General features: G+C 39.7%; 2 protein-coding genes across 4 annotated transcripts in view; one reads left to right on the forward strand and one right to left on the reverse strand.

Moving 5' to 3' along the window:
• fign (fidgetin) overlaps positions 1–25,351 on the forward strand; it is a 26,927-nt gene extending 1,576 nt beyond the window's left edge. For 2 of the 3 annotated variants that reach the window (XM_086220105.1, XM_086220106.1), the window contains one exon: positions 21,989–25,351. In XM_086220105.1, the coding sequence (XP_086076231.1) occupies positions 21,989–24,225 (2,237 nt within the window). In that variant the 3' untranslated portion in view covers positions 24,226–25,351. Of the gene's footprint in view, positions 1–8,151; positions 8,197–21,988 lie in introns of those variants that run through there. The other variant, XM_086220107.1, reaches the window with a different exon arrangement.
• Positions 1–27,186, reverse strand: part of scn1laa (sodium channel, voltage-gated, type I-like, alpha) — a 195,010-nt gene that overhangs the window by 133,108 nt on the left and 34,716 nt on the right. The window contains exon 3 of the mRNA XM_086220102.1: positions 14,612–14,725. The gene's annotated coding sequence lies outside the window, so the exon portion shown is untranslated. The remainder of the gene's footprint in view (positions 1–14,611; positions 14,726–27,186) is intronic.

Consider the following 27,186-nt stretch of genomic DNA (forward strand, 5'->3'; position numbering starts at 1 on the left):
AGTCCACAATATTGTGTCTCTTATTTTAAAACTGTACCTCTTGTAGAAAGAGAGTGTACAGTTCCACCACGCAATTACTGCACTGTAATTATAACGCAAAAGTTGACTTAAATGTGAGTAGTCGGACAAATAGACTGACGACAATATTCCTTTGGGAAGCAACGATATTTAGGAAGTCAAGATGTGTTGATGTTGTTACTCTGTATTACTGATGGTTATTTTGATTTTCATGAGAAAATATGAAATTGAATCCACTCGCAAGTAGTTCCAAGGCAAAGGCAGAAATAGCAGTTAACTCATGGTCCAGTGCAAAGGCTTTGTGACAAATCAGTAAAAGGAAGTGAGCACAAACTCAGCAGAAGTAGCAAGTTATGTGCTGCCCCCCCCCCAACCATCACCCTCCCCCCAAACTAAGGGAACCTTTCCCACCTCCATAGCACAATTTACTTAATTGTATTTACACATTTCATTTGCATGTTTTGCCTGCGTTGAGAGGAATTGAACATCATCAGCAGTGAGCTGAAGTATGTTTTCATTCCTCTTCAAAATAAAATAACAGCATTCCAGCATCCGTCTTATCAGTGGAGGAAAAAATGTACATCACTACCACGTCCATTATGTTTGGAGTGTTTTGGTTGTAATGTGTTTTTGTAAAGTGGCTTTCAAATTCGTTGTTTAAATTTTTATGGCTTTCGTATTAACATCAAACACGCCTGTACGGATTATTTTATTTATTAAAAAAAATTAAGTTAATTATTCCACGGAATAAGCCTATTCTATTGCACTTAAATGCTTCCAGCTTGCGTACACGATCTTAGATATATTGACTTTTAAAATGGTACATTTGGAACTGTCAGCTTATATTTTGTACAAATCCATGTTTGAATCTTAATTTATTACAAAGTAAGTGCGGGACAAAGACAGTGTTCTGGTATTTATTGAAAGGGGTTTTATATTTTAATTGAAGCACCACCTGACTATATTTACCAGGGATCAAGCCCTGGAAGGCTTCCATGTCTGAGCTCCTGCAGTGTGTTAGGTGATTGTTACAGGTCCTTACTTAACCCCGGGCACCTCCGGTGTGCATGGAAAGAAGCTGACAGCTCTATTTACCTCTGATAGGATAACACTTATGATAGCAATCTACGCTGCTGCTGCTGCTGCTGCTTGATGCGAATCTCTGAACAGGATTTGATGACAGACGCTGACACCCCCCACCCCCCCACCCCCCTCTTCATCACTCACTTTACTGACTGTCACACATGTTCACACTTCAAAACACTGGAGTTAAATAACAAGCTGTGTGAAGTAAACCGAATGATTAACAGCTATTTGACGGTGACGTGATTGTATGGAGTAATATTTACTTGCGTTAAACTGACAAAACGTGCAGATGCAGACGGTTGGCAACAACAACAAAAAAGCATTTAACAATTGCAGCGCGTCGTCATTGAAGAAGTCAGAGAGATTTACATTTTTTCTTTTTTTTTTTTTTAAAAAAAGGTTAATTTTGACATTTCAATTTCAGGGCAAAACACTTAGCAGAAATTGAGCTCCATCTATTTAAATTTCCTGGAATACATCATTGAAATTCATGCTTTTTAAAATAAATAAATAAATAAATGTTAATACATGTTATACCGCTGCCTTAATTCCCAATTAATTGTCATCATAGCTGCCTGATGACAGACAATCTGGGGTCTGCACATCAGATTAATCTTTGACTTGGTAATGTCACATATTTCTGTGAAGCAAATTGAGCTGCTTTAAATGCTCCGTCTATAATCTTAAGTGTGTAACACCATTAGAAATCACTAAAAATTGACAGCATGATGACCTTAAAGCCTTAATACAGAGAGCCAGACAAGATTGACACGTTCTGTATGTGCACTAATGGTGACAAGAAAAGCTAGTTCCTGATTACCTAGAGTTGAGTAAACACCCCCTGGGATGTCTGCAGGGGCTGTTAAATCGATGGAATGTTCATCTTTGGAGATGGATCTATTTGTCAGGAACTACAAGAAATCCTTGACTATATTGGACCAGATCAGGGCAGAATTGACATCTTTAAGCAAATATGTTAAACGGTGTCTTGCATGATTTTCATATAAAAAGCAAGGGAGCCCCAGTAGAGGCAGAATCGAGAAGAGAAAAAAAAAAAACTCCAGTCTTTCTTCTCTGTACTGTATGTATTCCTCCCTCCCTTTCTGACTACTCTGTCTGGTTTTGTCTTCCTCTCTTGTATCTACATCTCTGTTGTTTCCCTCATGGCAGCTCGCTATGTTATCTTTGTGTGCTTCTCTCTACACTGACAATTCTTGCAGTGATCTAAGTTGGACTGCATTAGAAAGTGGAGGCAGCTGTCTGTTGCTATACTGAGGGATGTGTTTGCTCTACTGCGAAGATGAAGGACCATGAATCCTTGACATCCTACCCCCCCAACACACACACACACACACACACACACACACACACACACACACACACACACACACACACACACACACACACACACACACACACACACTTCCTCCTCCCTCCATCTCATTTAGACACAGCGACTGTCTGCTCAGACTTGGTTTTTTTTTTATTCTTCTGAGTGACAGCATATGGCATGGACATTTTATAAAATGCACTAGTCTACCATGGGCTTCTTTTACTTACCCTTCAAATGTCTCCAAGCTTTTTTTTTTTTTTTCTAAATTAAAAAAAAACAACAACAAAAAATTACATTTGTTGAAGTACTGTGAGATTAACCAAAACAGGTTGCACATTAGGACTACTTTTCGACACTGCCTGTAATTCTTGATTTTAATTGTGGGCTTGTGTCAGAGTTTGATTGTGTGCGTGTGTCTGTCCATTTCTCTTTGTGCTTGCCCCCCCCCCCCCAACAGAACCAGCTTGAGGGAGGAGAGAATGTCTTGTTCTCTTCCTTTTTTATAAAGAAACTTATCCCTCAGGCATATGTTCAGTTATTGTGATCTACACCATAATGTGTGATGTGGTTATAGTTCTTAGGGTTTAACAAGGACTACCTTCATAATTCATGTTGCTTTATATATGCAAGACATATTACTTAAACTGAGCGTTTGTTGCCTTAAACTTCTCATTTCCAGCACATTAAAACAGAAGCTTTGTTTCATCTCCTTCACTTGAGATGTCTGCATCTCATAAGGAGACAAGGCAGCTCTGAGCCTGTTGGGGATTGGCTAGAATAGACAATCCCCAGGTGTACTAAACTAGGTTTAGCGCTAAAGCTTTTTAATCTGGACTTGTAAGGGAAGTCATGTGCATTCGTAGATGTGCCTCTGTAATTATCACACCAGCAGTAGCAGCTAGATATTTTCCCTTAAATCACCGATTTCATCGTACTGCTCATTACAGTGTTTACAGGCCATGTTCAATTCTTGACTTTAAAGTAACCAAAGATTTTCTGATATTTAGCTCAGCAAAGACAGATGGTTGCCATATGAGCCCCCAATTTAATGCTGTATTTCTCAGCTTCAGTAGCTCACAAAATATTTCATAAAATTGTTTAGCCTTTTCTTGGAGAATACTTTTCTTTTAATTATATAATTCCTTGTCACATATCCTTCAAATTATCTTATTTTATAACCGACAATGTAATTTGTAGGTTTCTTTACAAATAAGGCCTGAATTTAGTAGCGATCTATATGACTCGTTTGTAAGGAGTTGCACATGAAATCTTTATGACTGAATGTGCAGCCATATGTTTAAATAATGCCTACATGGCCATATTATTTACCGTTACTCTTGGAATCTACATTTCCATGACTTTTGAAAATAGCTTTTTCAAAGTGCCAGGATTGTGTGGCTGAGTGCTGTTGCTTATCATTGAGTAACCTTGGTGAAGAGAGGTGTTTTTTCTTGTCCTTTTTCCAAGGTGTTTCTTTATTGCATGTTGTTGGGGAGTTTTGTATTGTAAGAGAACAGTAAGCCTTTCACAAGTGGATAAGAGAAAACTCAATATTTTCTGGTATTGAAATTCCTCCTGTGTTTTCACAAAACACCGCCTGGCTAATCTGGCTATCAAGGCTGACGCTCTTGCTGGACTGAAAAACCTTTGCATCGAGAGAAGCTTTAAATACTGATTCACCTCACCACATTTGTCCGTTTCATTAGATGTACAGACAGGCAACAAATTAAAGGGAAAACAGAATAAATGAGTGGAGAAGCAGGGTAACAGGGCCACTAACAGATTTGATGAGGATGAAAATTATGTGAATCATATGATTTGCCCACCAAGTCCTTAACCCAATTGAGTACCTATGAACGGTTTTGAAGCAGTATGTTCCAAAGCTCTCTTCATTGCCATCATCAAAGTGTGAAATCCAGTTGAGTTCTAGAGACATGTAAAACCTTATTTTTGTAGCTCTGAAATTCCGGTTTTAATATGTTAACATTAAATGTGATATAAGTGAAAACGTGCTTTTCACATGTTCACCTTGCACCCCTTTTCTGAATAGGTGTGATGAGATAAGTGATAGGACTTATCCAGGTTATCTATTTATTCAGGTTTTTGAGTATTTTTTCAGTTCTTGTCATGGATAGTTTAAAAAAACAAAACAACAACTACTGTGCAAAAATAGAGATCTGAGGTTATGGTGGTCTTGGTCAGCCGCACATAAAAGATTTCCAGCACCAAGTGTCGTCTGTAAGACTTGACCCTATGCAACACATACTTCGCCACAAACATCACAGGGTACCGTATCCCCGTGTCCTGTCCTTTCATTGAGCCAGTGGAAATGGCTGTCTGTCCTGACAGACGGACGTTGCACACTGCACTGTTTGTGAGCAAACTACTGCAAAACGTGGTGGGGGGGGGGGGGGGGATTCCTACCAATATGAAGTGGAAGTACCCTGATGAGAAAAGAGCATTGCATTTGTTAGCTTTTTAAAAAATGTATTACTCTTGGAGTAAGAACGGTATTCTAGGCTACCACTGAAAAGAATTTTTTTGTAGTGAAATGAGTAATCCTTCCAAAAAAACAAAACAAAACAAAAAAAACTGTCATGAGTGGAATCCCAACAAAAAACACAGGATTTTCCAGCATGCCAGGTCTGAAGGAGGGTTGGGGGTCAGTATTCAACTCTTAGGCCAAACTGTACTGAAAGGCCACATCTGTTTGTTTAAAATTTTGGGTAGCCCCAAAGGGACAACCACATATATCCAACAGTGCCGTCACCACTCAGTGGGGCTCTATGCTTGATAGCAGGTAGTTTGGCATATTCAGCCTGGCAGGAGATCGTTTTGGTCACATGGTTGTAGAGTTTAATGAGAGTACAACTTGTACTCTGACTGTGAGGGAGTGCAGCTTTCTACGGGGGGGGGGGGGGGGGTGTCAAGGCTGCTATCTCCACTTTTGATGACATGGTTGTTTTCACCACACTGAGAATAGTGGGGGAGAATTGGCAAACTGGATTGTTCAGACTCTTGAATTTAGCCTTGACATCCAAGCATTCATGGTTAATAGCCTTGTCCTCTGACTAAGAGGGGACAGCTCTCAAAAAGATAATGGTTGGGGGAAAGAACAGTTATGTTCCTTTTGCTCACTTGGAATGGGAAACAGTTTTCCTGCAACACGTCACTGCCACTGATGTGAGTGTCGATGCGATTTGGCAGGGGGTCAGGCCTGGAGAACAGTATACTCTGGATTTTGCCAAAGGGTGCTATGATGGGGGAGGAGGAAGGGAGACTGGAACAGGTGCAGTGGTAGTGGCAACTGCAAGGTACTTTGCCTTACCCTTTGTGGCAAAATATGTGGATATTGAGCAGCATCATTGCCTACCGTGCCTTGATTCAGGACAAAGCTACCTTTGACTCTGTGGTGGGAGCCAGGACCGTTGTCTCAGCTTTCTTGATGTCTGTTGATTGCTCAAGAGAGAGAGAGTCTCTGGCTTCGTGGCTGTTGTACCCACAGCAGCATCATGTTGTTTGGTCCTGTTGCCACTTGAGCTGCACACTGGACACATCATTGTGGGCATGTGTTTGCAAAATAGCATTGCTTTGGATAGCAAGATGGAGGCAGGCTCTGCTCTAATAGCAGGGTTTTCATATCTTTGTCTGCTCTGGTTTTTGGTCAAAAGCAGCCTACTGCTCAGACTCCTGCCACCAGGATGTCTGGAAAGACACAGATGAAGAAGTCCAGAGTCAGTCCAGCGGCAAGAGATCCATACGGTCAGCCCCAACTATTGTGACCATTGCTCTTGCTCAAAGGCTAGGCTGACAGCTCTAGCTACTCCACAAGCAGCCAACACAGAATTGGCAGGTGGCCTGCTGTGTGAAAGCTAGTAAGGCTTGAACAGCATCTTCAGGTGAAGAGCTGATGGCAGGATGTAGTCAGTCTGGCAGGTAGAGCACAGGTGAGCACCACTAGGCTTCTCTCGCTTCATCACTGCTTGAATGCTTGGAGCAGATCTCAGTGGGGTCCCTGCAGGGCACAGAGGCTCGAAAGAAAAATCTTTGACTGTGCATGTGTGAGCAATGAGCCCAATGGAAATAGTTCTTAGAGGAAACAGGACTGTGCCTGCATTAGGTTTGATATTCGTATTGAAGTAGTTATTTAATAAGTTTAATATAAAAATCATGCTAATCATCAACAGCTTTGACTGTTTTTTTTTTCACCTTCTTGATTATGTTTTCATGCACGCACATTGCTATAGCACTGACCAGCCAAGACGTGAGCAAAATTCTCAGCTATTCACTCATCCTCTGTGGAGGTGGTGGTCACCTGACTCTGGGCTGGCATGGTGCCAGGTACTGGCAGAGGGTGTGTTGAGTGCCAGCAATGGGAAAGGAGGGGTTGAGGTCTGCCTGATGGTGTGGAGAGGAGGAAAGGATTGGGAAAGGGGGGGGGGGGGGCAGTATGTGATGCTATGTAGTTTTAATGTGTTTGTCTGCAGCCAGTCAGCGTGAGTCTGCGGTGACACTGTGACATGACCACAGCAGCCGGCGCAGGAGTGAGGCGGGACAATTTGAGGATAGCTGGTGATGTTGTGCACTGCTGTTTTAGTGCCCTGCTTATTAAGGCGTACGCAGCTGTGTTAGCTACTATTACTTATTAGCTTTTCAGAGTCGCTGCTGCATTCAGATAAAATAAGATATAATGATTTAGGTTTGGTCTTACATTCTGGTCTGGTATGTGGCCTATTTGCCTGTGCTTCTTCAATTCCATATGGAATTATATTAATTTAAAAGAGAAAAATAAGAGTGCAAAAACTGAGGACTCAAGAGTTCAGTTTCATCTCATAGCTTTATGAGGGCTGACACTTCTTTTGTGTTCATTAACAGGAAATCACCTCCGGGACTCATGTTGACTTTGCATGGTCTAAAATAGCTTGAACAGTGCAAAGCCCCACGCTTGCTCACTCACTTGCATTTGAAGTATTATGGGAGGCAAGGTGGAAATACCAAGCAAAGGATTTGCTGAGAAATGCTAAATACAGTTAAAATTCTTACTCCCACAAGGAAATCAAGGCATTAAGTCAACTGTATTGTTTTTTTTGTTTTGGGGGGGGGGGGGGGGGGGTTTGCATGCAATAAAAAAAAAAGTTCATGTTTCATTTAAAATCGCAACCTCTGTATCATGTTTGGACAAGTTTTGGGTAAAATTACTTTTAAAAGGAACTATTTACATAAGTGTTAATGCCATTAAAAAGTAACTTGTTACATTTCTGCATTACCTAGCAGGAAAAGTGACAAGGTGGAGTAGTTTTTTCATTTCCAAAAGTGAAAAGCCCTCCTCATACATATTGATCATTTTGTGTGGAGGGCATGTAGTGTACTGCGGACACAAAATCCCCTTTTCAACTATTTATTAATGATTATGACTAATACAAGTAAGAAGTAAATCAAGAGGCAGTTAAGAAAGATGGAGACCCGATAGCTGCAGGATCTCATCCTCCATGTCCAGCCATGAGCTCTTTATTTTTCCCTCTGTGTCCCTCATGGCTCTGTGAAAGTATGCAAGTCAACCGGGAAGTACGTTCATTCTTTTGGAAACCTCCATGACCCGTGATGTGTTTATCATCTAGATATTCATCTTCTAGGCACAATTTGCATTTTCTTGATGTTCATGTCCCTTTGCAAGTATTTCCACCCTGTAAACGATCTTTTCTGCTATGTTTACAGTGCGGCACCTGTACACTGCCACTGACCTTAATGCAGGACTGCAGGTACTGTTGCAAACGAGGAGAGAAGCACTAAGAAGTGAATGCACAAGGGATTTTCTTCAATGAAGCATCGCTTATTTGAAAGATTGACTGATTAACAAAGTAACAGAACTGCAAAACCCGTTACTAGTTACAACACAAAAGTAATCTGAGTACTTACCCCTAACACTGGCCTGACAGTACAAGGGGTATGATGCTGCAGCAAAAACCTAATTTTTTGGAGGGTGAAAAATAGTAGTATTTCTGTGTTCACATTCATTTTTTCTCCTGGATTCAAGAGAAGAGTGTTATGATTATATCATTGTTGACATATAATGCACGGCTTCAGTTCATAGAAATATTTCCATGCAGCACAGAACAATAGTAGATTCATTTAGTTGAGAATGATGTTTCTGCAGTCCAAACCCTGACTGCATTGCCTCTCCCACATCTTTAAATGGATCCCACGAGACTTCGACTCTGTTGTTTCCATTATTCATTTCAAAACTTCCATGTAGCATGGAGAGGCTAGGAGGGTGAAAAATCATTTTGTGTCTGAAAAAATTGGTGCACAGCAAAGACATTGCCTTATGCAAAGTGTTCTCTGCCTTGGGAGCATGTGAGCTGGCATACTGTTAGAGGAGTGAGAGCTTGGGCAAAAGATGGAGTGTATGCAAGTGGGCGCGCCTGCTTGTGTGTGTCTGTGTCTGTGTGTGCCTGTGTGCTCCTGTCAGTCTGTCAGTTAGGCCTAATGTAGCTCCCTAGAGGTACCTGGAGGAGACCCATCTAGCACCCAGTCAGCCTCTGCTGGCGGCCAAGTGGTGACAACGGGTTCCCACAGAGAGAGGAAGTGTCATAGTATGTATGTAAACTAGTGACAGATGACTGGAGACATGTGGCCTGCAGACACTGGGCCTGAAAGTAAAGCAGTTTTGCGTCTCTGGCTTCCTTTCTCTCTTCCCACTTGAGACTTCAGAGAGTGAGCATCAGGCTCCACAACAACGCAGAATACATTGACAACAAGTCAAAGATGTGAATAAAGAGGATGCAAATCATTTGGCAGAAAAAGACAGACACACACACACACACACACACACACACACACACAAAATGTGCAAAGGTTTTGTTTAGCTTTGAAAGACTGTAGCAAAGGAGTTTTTTAGTGTGCAGAGCTTCAGGCAGCTTTTCTAGGCCACAGGTCATATGGGTCAGTGTTACACTCCCTGCAGCCTCACTTCAACCCTCAGTCTGTAAATAGAACATGCAACGTCACCCGGCCAGGAGGGAGGTAGATTCCAGACCTCAGTGGCCACAGGCTGCACATGTGGAATCTGCTTGTGTAGTTGACCCCAAATGATTGAAACTCAGAATGCTCCCTGTAGAATTTTGATATTTCATGCATACCCAAATGAGCAAGCTTGTACAAATTGCCTTGTACAAAGTGGACCAGTATACTTAGATTCTTCACTGGCGGCTTTTTACAATTCATCAAGTGAGCTCAAACTAGCCAGAGGAATTGGAACAGCAGGCACATTAGGGTACATTTAAATAACCTTATTGCTGTTGATGACGTGTCCATTGTCTGTAAGTATTTTATCAGAGGCCAAATATAGCAAAAAAAATGCTGTTTGAAGCATTCACTGGAACACATCTGATACACTAACAGACATTGATCTATGGGCTTAAGGAACTCAAACCATGTGGAAATATAATCTGTAGTTGATAAAAGTCCTCCAAATGATGGGCTTTTTCAGGCAAATAACCCGGAGCTCTGAGTGTAGAATATTAAGACTTTTTTACACAACAATTGTAATAATTCAAAGCTAGTTGGAAAAAATGACAAGTTTCCCTTTCATTATAGTAAAGATTTTTTCAATGACTTAAATCAACAAGTGTATCGGCCACAAATAAAATCCTGGTTTGCATACAGTGTTTGATTGTGTCTAATAGTGTTGTGGAAAATTGGCTGATAAGAGCGATAAAATGCATACCACGTCACAAACTTTCAGATTTTAGTTACTGTCGAGCTGGAGATACCTGTTTTAAAAAAAAAAAAACATTCTAGATGTCAACAACTTTAATGCTGTCTTTAAATGACCAAATCAGCTTTCCCGGAATACTTCAGACCACCGACTAACAAGCAGCCTTTTTGTTATTTGTTGTATGTACTGAACGTCTGGCTCTTTTCCTAATAGTGACTATTTGAGAGCAGACTACATGACCAATGGACGCCTTCCCGGTCCTGATTCCTATCCAGGGGAGTAAAATCTATCAGTGCTGATGAGTTCATGCTCCATCGAATATATCTGAGCCAAACTGTGAGCTCCAATTGTGCTTTCCTCTTGTCCATGTGGCGAGAAGAACCTCTTCACATTGGAGCAACGGGTGACCCAAGGTTGTATATATTGACGAGAGGAATTTGTTTCTTAATAGAATTGTGTCTAATTAATTAAGTTTTAATTGGTTGAGGTCCGAACACGCGAATGCAGCACAATGTCGAACAATCATTACTTTAAACAGCATAAAGAACCGCGTATTTAAATTGACTTCACTAAATGTGGGACATGTTTTGTGTCTGTTTATTTTCTGGGTGGTCACTTCTGCTTGGAAGTGTAAAACACACACCCCATTAACATATTTGAAATGCTTCCCTTTTCATTTTCTGTGAATTATCTCCTTTATTTTTCACTATTTTCCACTATTTCTGTGACACAGATGAACAACATTCTCTCTTTTGAGGAATGCTCGGGAATTTTGCCTGTATGGTCCCTTTCTTTGCTCCTTTCTGTCAATGTTGTGAACTCCTTGAAGGCTTCCACTCTCTCATTTGCTGTCCTTAATGTTTTACTTTAATTGGACCCTGAAAGCTCTCTTGTATTCCTCTCCCATTGCACATACCCACAAGTTTCAAACACAGGTAAACCAAATAGTAAAAAACGATTGATGCCATCTGAGTAAATTGTGCAAACAAAAGCCGGACTTTTACATTTTTTTTGGCCACTGGGAAAAGTGGCTTTGTAATAAAGAACCGTTTTGACATATTGCAGATAAGAGAAGCCGTGTTTTTCAGGTATTCATACAAAAATAAAATATTTGTAGCATTTACATGTAATTATTCCTATTTTGAATCCTTTTACTTGTAATTTTGGTAATATTTTGTCAGGTGCAGTAGCGCCACAAACAGATCCTCCTCGGTGGTTTGACTAACAGTATAAACTTGGATTTGTGAAAATAGTTTATTCCTCACCCAGATGAGATATTTTTTATTTTTGTTCATGACATCAACATCATTTTGACGTATAACAAGACTTTTGTGGTCCATACAATGCTTCCATGACCTTTAACACTTGGGGAAATGGTGTAAAATGATGCACGGTTGAGTTTGCTTTGACCATGCAGCCTCAAAAATATGCCACATTTTAACTGGTACACTTTCAAGCATCACATGTAATTAAGTGTTGACACAAGCACATTCCTGAGGTGAAATTGTTCTTGCACGAAAGCTTGAATGAAAATAAAAATCAAAGCTTTATTCAACTTTTTGAACATTTTTGTCACCTTTCTAAACACCAGGAATATTAAATTCCTCGTGAAGCAAAAGTTGCTTTTTAACATGAACGCTGCAACTCGGCCTCATGTTAGTGTACGGACCAATGCCACCTTAACTCCTAGAAGCCATTATTTGCCAGTGGGCGAACCAATCTCCCAGACAGCTCTTTCCTTGTAAAAGTTCACCTTTATGGATTCACTACTTCACTTCAGTAACTTTATTACACCATAGCTGAGAGATTTCTATGTCATATTGACCTAAGATTGCTTCAGTTGTCTCATTCCACCTCTTGTCTGGCCTGTGTTGGAGAAGTGACCTTCGTTGAGACTTGCAGTCGATATCGCAAAATGCTTCAGAATGATCAGTCAAAAGCTGGTTACAGGAAAACATTTCTTTTCTCCTCACTTGGTTATTTTCATTTAGAATTTAAAACTCTGGATAATTTCAACGTGCATACAAAGTATAGTCTTCTAACGTTTCCTCGCTATAATCCAGACAAACAATGCGTTTGAAGTCTTCAGTTCTGTGTCACGTTATCGGTAAGCATAGGATGAGTTGCATCTTGGAAAACTCTCCTTTGTCATCTTTTCTAGCGCAACTGCACACAAGTACACTGAATAATGCTTTTTCAGTGGTGTTACTCATTTGAAAAAAACAATGTGGCAATGTATTTATATAGCTGTATAAATTCCAGTTTAAAGACTTGACATAATGCACCAGTGTGAGGTAACAGCACCAGCCGAGTAATAGCACCGTGAAGAATGAGCTTTCTTTACAATGTGATTTCCTCTCGTCTTCACCAGGTTTAACATGGCTGTAAACCCTGGTGGTTTGGAATTGACCCAGTGAACAAGATAGTCTTCTAAATTCCAATAGGTCTGTTCGTTTATAAAACACATTACTGGCTTCCAGTGCCATTAAACTACTTCATTACAGCAAAAGTCAACGTGTGATAGAATTCCAGAAAATCCAACCCAAATGTTCTATTTCCAGTTTTTCTCCCTTTGGCATGTGCCTCTTTGATTGGAGTCTTCTTTGGGGTAACAGGACTTTGGGGAATGAAGATGTTAGTGAGTAGCTTTTGGTCAATGAGCCTTCATGTAGCAAGGTCACAATCTGCCTCTCTTCTCTTTTGAAGTGTGAAAGTAATCCCAGGAGAGGCCGAGTAGCCAAGAAGCCTGCGAAACCACTGCTTCGACTGTACACGCTTAAACAAGTTTCACCGAGTTCAATGACTGTGTTCTTTTAACTAACAAGCCATTTGAGTATTCATCACTATTATGCACTACAGAACACTATGAAACCTGTCTCTTATAATTGTCTTCGTGTTATTCAGTGTACTTGTGTGCGGAGGGCTGTTGGTTTAGCATTTATGTGGATTTAGCTATACTTAGAGTGGTAGCGGTAGCCTCGGGGGCCTCTTGGCCTGAAGAGTCATGGTATAATGAGCATCACTGAGACAGAGAAATGACAGCTCATAGAATTTCTCAACCTCCTGATTTACTGTATTACAGGGAGAAAAAAAAAAGAGAAATACATCTTCCCCCTCAAGCCAAAAGAGTTTATCATTACCTCTGCCCAGGAAACCCAAGGGACAGGAAAATATCAGCCTTTGTTACAATGAATTTATGATAAAAACATTTCCAACACCTGTGTTTTTCTATAAACCATGCAACATGAGTCTTATCTTTACGCTGGGAAAATATGAACATCTTTTGCCCAATCAATTATGAATAATGTTTGAATGTATGAAATTAACCACAAATGCATATGTTTTCTTTTATTGTCAAAAACCAACAATGTTGTTGCTTTGCTGCCATTAATTTACTGTATTTATTGTTCATAGTGCAACCTAAATTAAAAGTTCCTTTATGTGCAGTAAAAAAAGTAGGCATATTAACTCATAGAAGTGAGTCTTTAGTTAAATTGTATAAATCAGAAAAGTTGATTGAGATCAAGTATTTTTTTTGCTATGATGACACTCTCCACTCCATCTCCAATAAGAGATTAAATCACAGTCACACAATCTTCATAACTTGGGGCCAAACTGACCACAGAAACACGTGAATGCATTCATCATTATTAATCATCACTCTGTGTGTGTGTGTGTGTGTGTGTGTGTGTGTGTGTGTGTGCGTGTGTGTGCGTGTGCGTGCTATAGATAGACATCAGTGTGTAGTGACAGCACTTTTAGAGAACCCTGCCAGTGTGTCTCCGCCCCTCCACTTGTGGCTCACACACTTAATATGTGTTCACTGATATGCTTGAGGTCCATGTCTTTTTTCTTTTTCTTTTTTTTTTAATTACATCACAGGTTCAGTTCTTATTGTGTCACTTTTGGCCACTTCACATATTTAAATTTGTTGGTGTTGTATTGCTGCAGAGACTGACTGAAAATCACTCTCAACTGTCAACCATTTCAATTTCACTCTGTGAAATTGCAGTTTCTCTTTGGTGTCCTTTTCATTTCCACGTCGAAAGAATGAATGAATAGTAACAGTGATTAATCTGGAAATGAGCTGATTAACCTCCATTTATGGCTGGTTGTGAGAGTGGACGTTAGGCTTGTGCACGTGCAAAACAAGAACACCATGATTTGGATTTTATAAAGCAAAACAACACAATCTGATTAAAAAAATATATGCATATTTCTCTCTTGGTGTTTTTCGTCACGACTCCACACACTCTTATCCATCTGAGTTTATTGTCACTATTAGACATTACAGATTATGATTACTCAACAGCTTGTGATACTTGACAGGACAGTGCAATGTTTCTTCTACTCTAATTAGGTGGATGTTCTGCCTCCAGGTTCTTTAAGGCTCAGAGTGATAATGTAGCAAAAGCACTAGATGCCAGAGAGAAGCATTATAAAAGAAATCAACTAACCTTTACGATGTGACATCAGGTTCTTCAGAAGAGTGTTAATGAGGATTCACGGTGAGATGTCTGTCTGTCTTGGCCTGTTTTCTAACCCTCTCAGGTTTAATCACAATGAAGCACCTAAAAACAAGATGGAACACTTGAGTAGAAACTGAGAAAACAACAACTACCGCTAAGATTCCCACTTGAAATAACCTAATTTGATGCAATGTGATATAAACAGGCTCAGCAGCCCACCTCAGTTATGTAAATCTACTACCGATTATTATCAATCATAAAATGCAAGTGGTGTAAACCAGGTTACAAGTCAAACCAAACGGATGTGTTTCTCAAGAGAAAATAGAAAATGATAACTAGACCTTCTAGCATATAAAGGGAACTAAAACTGCGGTAATTTGGTGAATTAGTCTATTGTTTCAGGCGTGATGCATTTGTTGGAGAATCCACATTTTTCTGTGTGTGTGTGTGTGTGTGTGTGTGTGTGTGTGTGTGTGTTTACAACAGGTGGAGGATTGAAGTGGGAATTACTAAATAAACTACAGTGGCCCTATCCGTCATGTATCAACATTATTTAGCACAGTTCACTTCAAGACATTGAAGACGCCAGCTCTTTCAATCAACAAAACAATATTTACTCTCTCCAGCAGCGGAACATTGTTTGGAATCTCAATGTTTAGCATCCAAAGTGGCCATTTACAATGAAATAGCTGAAAAACCCAAAACAATATTGCTGATAATTCTCAAATTCATCCTCCGCTGTTGCCTGTGATTACAGACTACTGTCAGCACTAATTTAAATAAACCCGTTGTTGGGCTGGTCTTGACAGTAAAACCAACCAAATATTTTAACCTTGAGAGTGTCCTGACACCTGTTTTGTGTCTTCAAGATGAGGGTCTTTGGGTTTAGTCATACGTATTCCTCTTGGCACCAATGTTATTCTTGGACTTGGGGATGAACTGAAACGTCAAGGTCACTGTTTTTATTCTAGAATTCTGTCGCTTATTATGACAAAATTTCACACAAATGTCTAGAATCATTAAATGAAGGAATGATGACATTTTATATCCAAAGGTCAAGTTTGATGAGACATCATAATGTTCCGTAAAAACACTTTTCTGGCCTTTAATCAATGCCATCTTAGTAACGAGTGAGGGAACGATAATGACTTTCATTTGGCTAAAAAAAAAAAAAAAACCCTCTTAAAATCTTGTTTTAAAATGTCTTTAAGATGGCACTACGTGCCATATGTGAGTGGTAATGTCATATATAATATATATAATCTATTTTTTAACCCCTTTTTAATCAACTTTCTTTTGCCTCTGTATTCATTATGTCGAACTAAAAAAACTATCAGACAGTGCAGACTTCTGTTCCATGCATCGGTGGAACTCATAGATGTGTGAATAGTGTGGAGAATTGAAAAAGCTTTCCATTTCATATTTTGAAAACTTATATAAAAAAACGTGATTAGAGAGTATTAAATTATCTGTGCTTTCTTAAATTTATCCTCGGATTTGTGCTCATTTCAAATATAGACTCAGGACTTTGGTCCTCATTTTAGGTTCAGCAGCACAAATGCGTTTCGTAAGGGGGGAAAAAGAAAAGAAGAAGAAGCAGTAGCACATGCAGTATTTGTTGTGTGTTCCTGGTAAGAGACACAATATGTGGGAGGAGGGAATGGAAATTAATTCAAATAGTCACTGTAACTGGTTTACCACCACAGGCTGACCTCAGAGTGAAGAGTAAAGAACAGGATTTCAGTACTTTTACAGTGAATTTCACACAACTTCATTTTATTATTTGCAATTAATTTTCTTGTCAATTTATGTACTTGATTGTTTGAACTTAGTATTAACAGCCTTGCTAGATAAAATAATTAAAAATGAAGTTATGCACAATTTGTGCACCCGTGACACCAATTTGCCACAGGCTTAGCAAATATCCTGTTAAGTGTTCAATAATGTGACTGGGATTGTTCTTGTACAGGGTCAAACATTAAATAGACCACCGCAGACTCCATTTTGGATGTGTGTGTTAAGGGACAAAATTGGCTGTGTGTGCAGGAAGCTGAGGATGGATCGTGTCTTTAGCAATTCCAGCTCCTAGTGGTTGGTCAGAGCGGCTGCTTCGGGAAGGGTGGGATCTCAGGGAATATTAGGAAAGAACACTGGGCCCCACTGTTGCAAGCACATTTCTCTCAAGAGATGCTGTTGTGCCAGGCACAACATGCCATGATTTGCCTTGAAGAGCTTATTTCTTTCATGTGATGCACTCATCTCATATTGATATCAGATATTATTCTGATATTGACTCAGTCAAGCCCATTTATTCGACACAGTGGTGCAGGAATGGGTCCTAAAACATGGCAGTAAATTAGCATTGTTGAAACCTCATCTCAAAGTCAATGGTATTTTTTGTATGGGATTTTAGTTTCATGCCTGAAATCAGGTCTGTGGTGAACACTAGCTTAATATACAGTCATTAAATGTAATAAAATAATTCAGTAAATACCGCAATAACTACTTAATGTGTCTAAAATGGCAGTTGCTCACAGGTGGCTCCATGGTATAATGAGAGAAAGCACAGAGCTATTGTGCTGATGCGCAAACTTAGCATAAGGTTAGCTTTGTACGACTTACAATGTATTTTTTTTGACTCAGAAATCACCAAAGTGGTGATCAGTTGTGAGGATTGTTATCATTATGATCCGAACATTGAAGAAGTCTTATAAACGTTCTTTTGCCACAGAGATTACTCTAGCAGTAATCCAAATTCCAACGTAGGAATACCATTAGCTTGAGAGAAGCTACTGATAAGCTTACTTCCTGTTCGATCAATTAAAACAGTCCCTGCAGCACTCAATTCTGGGTTATTGTATGTCCACGTACATCACGTTTCAGCAGCATGCCATAGCCCTGGGGGCTAATAGTAAAGGTTCAGCAGTTTGGAAGTATTTCTCACGTTCAACTTTGCCTATTTATATTTTAATAATACTGCTACATTAAAAATAATGTGACATTTTCCTTTTATAAAGTTAAGAAACCAATGTTTAGTCAGGCTTGATGTTGCCTGAAAATACAATGAGGAAAGGCATGTCTTATCTAAATGAGGCGTTAAATGTCCCCCATTGCTGCCACATCAAGCTCTAAATTGAGTTTAAAATCTTAACTTGACATGCGGAATGAATGAGCCTCTGCTGCCATACCGATTACCACTTCCCTTTTTATTAGAATGTTTTGCTCCACCCCTACTTAGAGTCTCTCCAGTGAATTTGAATATTAACTTGTTTTTTCCAATAAATATAATTACTGTCTAGCTGCAATATTTGCATGCCTGTCAAGTAGAGAGGCCTGTTTGTGGAGAATAAAAGCAAAAGCTCCCATAATTATGTTTACATCCAGTGATGAAAATCCCAGGGTTGTAATGATCGGTAATTATAAATACTTTTCAGCATGTCTCCTGCCTCAGCTGGGACTATTGTGTGGTAGAAGTGCAGAGTTTGTGCAGCTTAATAATGACATTGTACATGACTAAATATACCAGTCTGCTTTTGGCTCTGCAAAACACTTCCAGTGCATAATCACGCTGAAGTCAGACTTTAAAGAGCTCATTACATTTAGTTTTCTAAAGAGCGGCTTATTAAACACAGTAACCTAATAAGCATCTTTGGTGGTGCAAATTGGTAAAAATGGTAATGACTCTGATTAGGCCACGTTTCAATTACGACAGCTTTCACTTCCCTCCCCTCTCTCCCCTCAATCCTCCCTCTTTCCCCTCCCCCAAACCAAAAATAGGAAGGAAAGTCCAGCTCTTTATGCTCACTCTTACACACTTACACACACACTTACACACACACACACACACACACTCACACACACACACAGAAAAAGGAAAAGAAAACCGCTCTGCCACCTCGGAGCTTCCTTTCAGCCGCACAGTAATGAATAGAGAATTGTGCAAGCGGCGGTCCAATTTACACACTGGGAAATTGGATGGACAGAGTGGAGGCCCACTCTTGTTTGCTTAAAAGCGGCCTAGGCTAGCAGATTAATAGTTCCCAAAAAGGTCAGCATCTCTGTTTCATCGAGGATGATCACTGAAGCAGAAATTACACACCAGAGTGCTGCATAACACCACGTCGTCACATATCAGACGTATTTTTGGCTCCTCCCGCTCTTTTCTTCAATAACTGTGTGATTCCATATGAATTTTAAAAATTGAACCACAATTTCAATCACAATCATGATTCTACAGGACAAATATTTTGATTCCCATTTAGCAGAACTTGATATATATATTGAAGATATATATAGACTGACCTGCTCTGCAAAAACTCAAATATATTCATCTAAATTCAAGTCAAATGATCTGATTACACTATATATAAGAAAAACGCTAACTAAATAGCACCACAGTAAAAGAAAGGTGCTTGATTATTGACAAAACGTACAGTGCATTTTGTTGAAAAGCTTCAAAATAATCTGATTGGGTATGTTTTGGTTGGAATGAATGAAACCTGCATGTTGAATAAGTAAAATTTACTCATCAGTATTTCAGTTTGTTTTTTTTTTAGTTTCTGTAATCAAGTTTAATTTTGCAGTGCGACTGTTTCACACTGTCCTATGAGATCCTCTGACTAGAAATAAGACAAATATACTTGTTAATATTTTACTTTTTGCAGTGTAACACAAGGGATCAAACATATTTTCTTAACACAGATACACACCATAAAGGATTATTTGAAACATTACATTGAAACACATAATAGGCTAAATAAAGATGCATTTGATGGTGGCTGATAAGTGGAATTTGAGCTGGAGCCCCCAGGATATCTGAAAACATTCCACAAATAGAGCACTCTGCAATTATAGCCTCTCAAAGAAAAACAAAGGAACCTGTGGATGTTGTATTAGAATTTCCAAGCAGGTGGAACAAAGAACATGGTTACACTGTTATACCAAAACACAAGAACTTTATGCTAATGTCCCAGTGTGTGTGCATGTAGGGGCTTCTGGGTCAGTTTATGTCTGTGCGTGTGCATGTGCATGTGTGCGCATGCTATTCTCGAGTACATAACATTTGCTTTGATAACAAAAACATTTTCTGGTATACTTTATATTTGAAAGAAATTTGTTGATACCCGACTGTGAATCCTTTTACACACATTTCATTTAGTCTGTCTAAGAGTATGATAGAGGTATACTGTATTTGCATAGCTTCAATAATTTAGAGTAAAATATTTTTCTGTGCTGGTAGAAATAGAATTTTTGCTCCAAAAAATAACGCTATGGTGTTTTGAGTTCATTTCTGTCAAGTAAAAGGGTTTTAGCAGTGGGCTCCATTCAGATAATCATCTCGGATGGTTCTTTTAATAAAGTATCTGCTGCTCAGAGATTTCAAGTACACTTTGCAAGTAGCACTGCTTTGATTGTCTAAAGTGACACATTGTTCAGAGGAGATTGACAATAATGGAAGAATCTCGCTCAATAAGCTGTGTGCAATTTTGTTATTGACAAAATGTGCCTTGAGTGTTAATGAAAGCTGTTGAATGATTTTTACAAATCCATGATCCTGATATGCACTGCAAAATTCAGTTATTCTGCTACCAGGATTCGAACAGCGCCAGCTGCTATTTCCCCAAATTCTGTTTTGAAGGAAATCTTTTTTATTTAAAAATGTATTTGAATGTAGTGCCAACAAGTCTCGGACAGTAATGCATTAACTGTAGCACATTACAGTAATAAGTAGTAATGGTACTACACCGATCAGGTTTTGAAGTTTTAGAAAATTTATTTTACATACCTGACCAATCAAAATCATGTGGAATATCTTATTTTTGAGTTGTATTCATTTTTTCTGGAAAATTCAAACAACTAGCTTTCTTTTATGTCTCTTTTGTGTACAGTAAACCCACATGCCTTGAGAATCACCTATTTTTTTCAGTACTTCACCTTATATTTCTTGTTTTGGCATTTTTACCTTCAACAGAATGTAGTCTATCGCATAACTCCTACACTCATTACATGAAAATTGAATATAACCAACAAATTCTTGAGTTGAGCCATATTCAGTATTTGGGATGAAAAAAAAAGCATTCACCAGTTGTCTGTGAAGAATCTCTACACACTCTTAACTCCCTGTAGCTGGAAATGGTTTAAGCCATTTTCATTGTAATCGCTACAAAGGAATATTCTGTTTTATGTGAGTAGCTTTTCTTCCAAGCACATTACAGCTACAATATTTGTCTACCAGGCCCATTGTCTTGGGCCTTTTTTTTTTCTTAATCATTAGCTTGGATGCTTGACAGCCATGTAAGCCATAGCATGGATCCCTTTGACTAAAACCTTGTAAATTAACACAATTAGTGCAGCATAATCCTTCTAATTAGTTCCTAGTGTGGTGGGTGGGCAAATGCCTGAGATTGAGTCAGAAGGGAATCTATATCCGTTTCTCTTTCCAGACAATAAATGTGCTTGTAATCTGTCTCTAGAAGCAGCTGTTTGTTGTCTGAATCATGTGATTGGGACTTAAAAATAGAATAAAACAGCAATGCCTGCTCAGCAAATGCAGGATCACTGTAATAGGCTTGGAGAGTTTGGTTGTATGCATCTTCTTTCATATCTTTGTTTGGTTTTTGGTCAGATTAGTGATGACATAAGAGCATGCACACAGATTGTTTTGAACTCTAATCTCTCTAATAGTCTACATTCTTTGGGCAGTCTTCTTCTGATAAGCAGAGTAAAGAGATTAAAGCATATGTAGAAACATTTATTTGCATATTGACTCTAGGATTTAACTACAACATTTATGTCATTCAAATCTCTTAAGGCTGAATAGAGACACGTTGGTGAAAAAGACAAGTGAAGCTTTTTTTTTTTCCCTTCTTCCCTGCCTCACTCTGCACTAGGAAGCAGTAGGCAGACTTGATGTGGATGTAATTCATGCTGGGCTGAGGGGTTTGTGTGATGAAAGCAACAGAGCGCTGCCAAGGAAGATTGCTTTGCTGCTCTCCTCCAAGCAGATTTGAAACTGTCTCAGAATGCCTCAGATGAGAGTTGGATTATAGACTGACCCGCAATGTCTGTGTCATTCTGCTCTGTGTTGGGTGGATTATACCGCAGTGTTGGGTCCCACATCCTTAAATGCGTGTTCTGTTAAGTGTTGGGTTGTCCGTGGGTTGTGTTGGGACACCTTCAGACATCACTACTGACAGATAATTTGCTAGACTTTTTTATTTACTGGTGACCATTTTTTTTTCCACTTAATTGATAAATCAATTATGCATCATGGACTTTTTCTTAATATTCAAGTAATATTCTATCATTAAAGATCATTTAAAAAGTTATTAACCATAATGTAATGCCTATTTTTTCCTTATGTAGGTCTAAAGATGCAGTGGACCCCAGAGCACACACAATGGGCAGAACAACACTTTGACATCTCATCCACCACCCGCTCGCCAGCACATAAAGTAGAGGCCTACCGGGGGCACTTACAGCGAACGTACCAGTACGCATGGGCAAACGATGACATCTCTGCACTGACAGCCTCCAATCTGTTGAAGAAATATGCAGAGAAGTACTCTGGGATCCTAGAAGGCCCAAATGAAAGGGCCCTTCTCTGTTCTTACTCTGATAGCACCACTGGACTCATGAATGGACGAAAGTCAGAGAATGAGTCCTGGCAGGAGGGGATTTACCCAATGAACTGTGCTCCAGATGTTATATCTGTGAGCAAAGCTGGAATGACAGCTGCCCTACCCCCTACAGATGTGTCTGCTAGCATAGGCAGCTCCCCAGGGGTGGCCAGCAGCTTGTCCGAGCCAAGCTATTCCAGCAGTAACTGTGGGAGCCACACAGCCACTACTCTCCACTCGGGCCTCTCCTCTCAGGAATATACTGCCAGCTACAATGGCTCTTACCTGCATTCTAGCTACAGTGGCCAGACTACCCCAGCCCTCCCTTCCCCACACCCCTCTCCTTTGCACAGCGCTGGGCTCTTACAGCCGCCACCTCCACCTCCTCCCCCTACCTTAGTGCCGAGCTACAATGCCGGGTCTCCAAACCTTCCCAACTACAATTATCCTCCCACAGGGTATCCTTCACAGACTGCTGTTGGCCCTGGTTATAGCCCTGGGGGAGCACCCCCTCCCTCTGCTTATCTGCCGTCCGGTATTGCAGCTCCTACACCAATTCCTCCCTCCACACTGCCTGGCTATAACTACCAGTCCCATAATCACACACCAATTGCACCAACACCTTTGAATGGCAGCACATCTAACTCATTAAAACGAAAAGCTTTCTACATGAGTGGACATGGAGATATGGACTCTAGCTATGGTAATTTCAACTATAGCCAACAGCGTTCTTCACACAGCCCGATGTATAGAATAGCAGATGGTGGCGTCTCAGACTCCAACAGGGGCAATGGCTTTGACCGAAATGCTGAGGCATCCTCTTTAGCATTTAAACCAACCAAACAGCCAATGTCTTCTGATCAGCAAAGAAAATTTAGCATACATCCAAGCAGAGCACTAACTCCTCCGCCCTTTGGATCAACCAAAAGCTCAGTGGATGACCTCAGAACTGGTGAGACCTACAGCAAGTTTGGATCCCCCATCATGAGTGAGCAAGCTGAAGAGCACAGACAGCACCTCTCTCACTCTCTATCGGGGTCCGATCTTGGTACGGCTACCTCGTCTATCCATGCGGCAGAGGAACAACTCAAGAACAGTGATTCCAGCTTGGTAGAAATGGTGACAGCGGAAATCCTTCAACAAGGCCCTCCAGTGGACTGGAGTGACATTGCAGGTCTTGATATGGCCAAAGCCGCCATCAAAGAGGAGATACTATGGCCCATTTTAAGGCCAGATATGTTTAGTGGGCTTGCCACATTACCTCGTAATCTTCTTTTATTTGGACCTCAGGGAACTGGCAGAACGCTGTTGGCTCGCTGCATGGCCAGCCAACTGGGGGCTGCCTTCTTGCGACTCAGCAGCTCAGCTCTGGTGACCAAGTGGCTTGTGGAAGGGGACAAGATCATCCAGGCTTCCTTCCTGGTGGCCCGCTGTCGCCAACCAGCAGTAGTCTTCATCAGTGAGGTGGACCTTCTTCTGTCGGCCCAGCTCAGCGAGGAGAGCCCTGTGAATCGCCTGAAGGCTGAACTCCTCATGCAACTTGACAGTATTCTAACCTCTGCTGAGGACCATGTTCTTGTGGTCTGCTCCACTAATAAGCCCGAAGAGATCCCAGAGTCCCTGAGGAGGTACTTTACCAAGCGACTGCTCATCCCCTTGCCTGATGGGACAGCACGGCACCAGATAATCAGCCAGCTGCTCTCACAGCACAACTACTGTCTGAGTGACAAAGAGATGTCACGACTGGTTCAGAGGACAGAGGGCTTTTCAGGACTGGACGTGGCCCAGCTTTGTCAAGAGGCTGTGGTAGGTGCTCTCCACGGCATTCCTGGTACTGACCTATCAAGCATCCATCCTGGTCAAATGAGGCCAGTCTCTTACCAAGACTTTGACAATGTGTTTTGTAAATTCCAGCCCAGCATATCACAAAAAGAACTTGACATGTATACTGAATGGAATAAAATGTTTGGTTGTAGTCAATGAAGTAGACCCATCAAACATGATTTATTTAACTTCAGTTATTGATTAGAAAATGTTAACATGCATTGGGCAAAAAACAGCAGTGACATGAGCATCACTGAAGGCTTTAGACCGAAGAGGATCATCTGGGTATCACACAAAAGGTAAAAATGAAATGCTTTACAAGGTCGAAGGTCACTAAAACTCAAATGACTTGTTAAAGATACCGCCCCTTGTTTTTGTATATACATACATATATATAAATATACTAATCTGCTGATCTTGAGATTTAGTTGCTATCAAGTGCCTGAGGTGGTGCTGTTTAAGTTTTTGTTGTTTGCCTCACAATCTTCATTAGTGACACGTGCTAATATTAAAAAAAAGAAAAAAAGCTTTAAAATGAGACAAAAAACTTTCTCTCTTTTTCTTTTATTTGAACGGTGTTCTGCAGCTGTGTCTGTTTCGTGCTCTCTGTGAACAGTTGTGATTATTTTGAGCTAAATTAAATTTTATCTGCATCATTTCCTGACATATTATGTGTAAATCCTTTAGTTTTCACTTTTCTCAATAGCTATTATTGTCTAGCAAATGTAAGGTGAATTTTTGTTCTTAAATCTACTAGCCTCTCCACGATAGCTGAAATTACAAAGACACATCTTATTTTACAATGCAACTTCAAATTAAACAATAAATTACATGTAGTTGCTGTTAAAAATAATAGTAAATCGCAGTGTTTGATCTAAATGTAAAATTCTACCATTACTTCATTTGGTGTTCTATTTGAAAACTCAGGAAAGTGATAATGTTATGTAGTACCTCATAAGCTTGTGTCAAAGCACTACACAGTACAAAAGCATTTGACTTGCATTTGGAATTGTATCGTCAAACCATGAAAGGCTTTGATACCTCAAAAAGTTCAAATTACATAAGAGGGTTCCTACAACTAATGTATGTATGTACAGCAATTCTGGTTTATTCACAAGACTAAATTTCTTTTAGGGTTCTTTACATTGGGATTTATTTGTACGATTAGCCCTTGAAAAGAATGGTACCATTTATTTATCTTGAATGGTAGCCTTGAGCTAATTTGTTTATTTTCTGTCCGCCATCACACAGAAAATCATATCCAGTGATGCTTTAGTTCCCCCCCACCCCCACCCTTGTTTGCAGACACAACTGATGGTGATGCAGAGCTGAGAGAGAAATTCCAGAAAAGATGCAGTTGAACATCTTGGGTTTGAGGAGAAAGAAAAGCGCCTCAAGCTATTTCATTCCATCCTGCTGCTGTTTTATCATTAATGAAACCTAAGGATTATGTATAGCCTAAGTTCCTTTCTACCTCAGTTTGTTAGTTATCTCTGAAAGACAAATTCATGAAGACAGCAAATGTCAGCACCTATTCTCCGTGTCCAAACTGCATTTTGTTGTGTGCAAAAATCTATTAGCTTTACAATTCGATAAGTCCCAAGAAAGCTTTTTCTTACCACTTAAAGGGGAATACCACAGAATATCATGTCCATCATGCTTTAGGACAATGTGGTCTGATGGGGACCTGTATCTGCGATGTCCTTCCATAGATGTTGCAGCAAATAAAATCTAACTGTGATGCCATATACATGTTTTTGGCTTAAATTCTGATATGAAGCTTATTGAATAACTGTCTCAGTCAGTTGCATTCCTTTGCAAAAGAATTCTTAACAGTTTTCATGAACATTTTTATAGTTACTTGTACATTAGATTTTCATCAATCAGGACATAATCCACACAACCTCTCTTGCAGTGAAAGAGTGTGTCTGACGACTGAATTGGCACATAAAATAGTTGAATGTATTACACCCTCTGACCAGAAAGGAAAGCAAAGCACTCGCACATTGAGAAATGCCACTGAAGTAGTCAGCACTGGTGTGTAACACTGCAGACCCTTGTGTTGGTTCTCAAAAGAGGTCTCTTCATGGCTTTTTTTTTTTTAAAACCAATTACCTGCTCATTTTTTTTAAACATATATTGATTATTGCCCATTTGTTTGGCATCACTGACTCTTATGTTTCAAAGGGACAAACAACATAACAACAAAAGGCTACAAGAAGCTCGTCAGTGATCAATCCTTCTTGCAGTTTCGCTCCGTTTGTGTTATATGCTTATAAATGTATGAGTCGACCAACAAGTGTGGTTCATCTGTACTCCCACTGTGAGTACTTAAAAAAAAAAAAAATCTAATCAAATTAGAAGCACAGACATTTGATTTGTCGACATCCAGTTCAATTAAAAAGCTGCACCACAGGAGAAATTCTATTCATCTTCATTTAATGCTGTAGAGCGACCATTTACAGTATTTTAGCATTCGTTGTCATGAAATTAGCCATATTTCATATTAACTACAGAATAACTTTTGTTATTGTCAATTCATTTCTCCACAAGTTTAACAGTGCAGTCGTGACAGAGATATCGGCTTTTGTGTCTGTATATTTAAAAGATAGCAGGGGGGGGTTGCTCACTCCTGCATGACTTTGTGTCGTATTTGTCTTTAGTTTTTGAACCTTTTTGTGTTAAAGTCTAACTTGGGTCTGCTATGTAGGAATCCCTGACTGTCAAAAACAGGAATTTACATAGAACAGCGTTAAATATTTGCTTTGAATTGGAGAAATCTGAGGAGCTTAAAGAACTCTGAATTTTTTTGAGGTCCTCCTTTAATATTGTGTTATTTACTTTTATTGCATTTGTTTAATAATTGAAGCCAAAGTAAAACATCTTTCTTTTTTAAACTATTATTATGTTAAAGTTATGTATTACATGTCACAGTATATTCTGTGGATATTTCAATTTGGCAATTTCCTAAGACTCATCTTAATGTATCACAGTAGGATTTGTGAGTTTTGTACAGACATTTGAATTCTTTTCATTTTATACCATCGGAGTTTATAAGCAGTCATTCACCTTTGCCTGGATACCTTCAAAAATGTTTTCAGACATTAGTAGAAAATGTCA

This window comes from Aulostomus chinensis, chromosome 12, assembly GCF_037954235.1.
Source record: "Aulostomus chinensis isolate RoL2024-O1b breed Wild chromosome 12, RoL_Achi_v1.0, whole genome shotgun sequence".
Classification (NCBI taxonomy): Eukaryota; Metazoa; Chordata; class Actinopteri; order Syngnathiformes; family Aulostomidae; genus Aulostomus; species Aulostomus chinensis.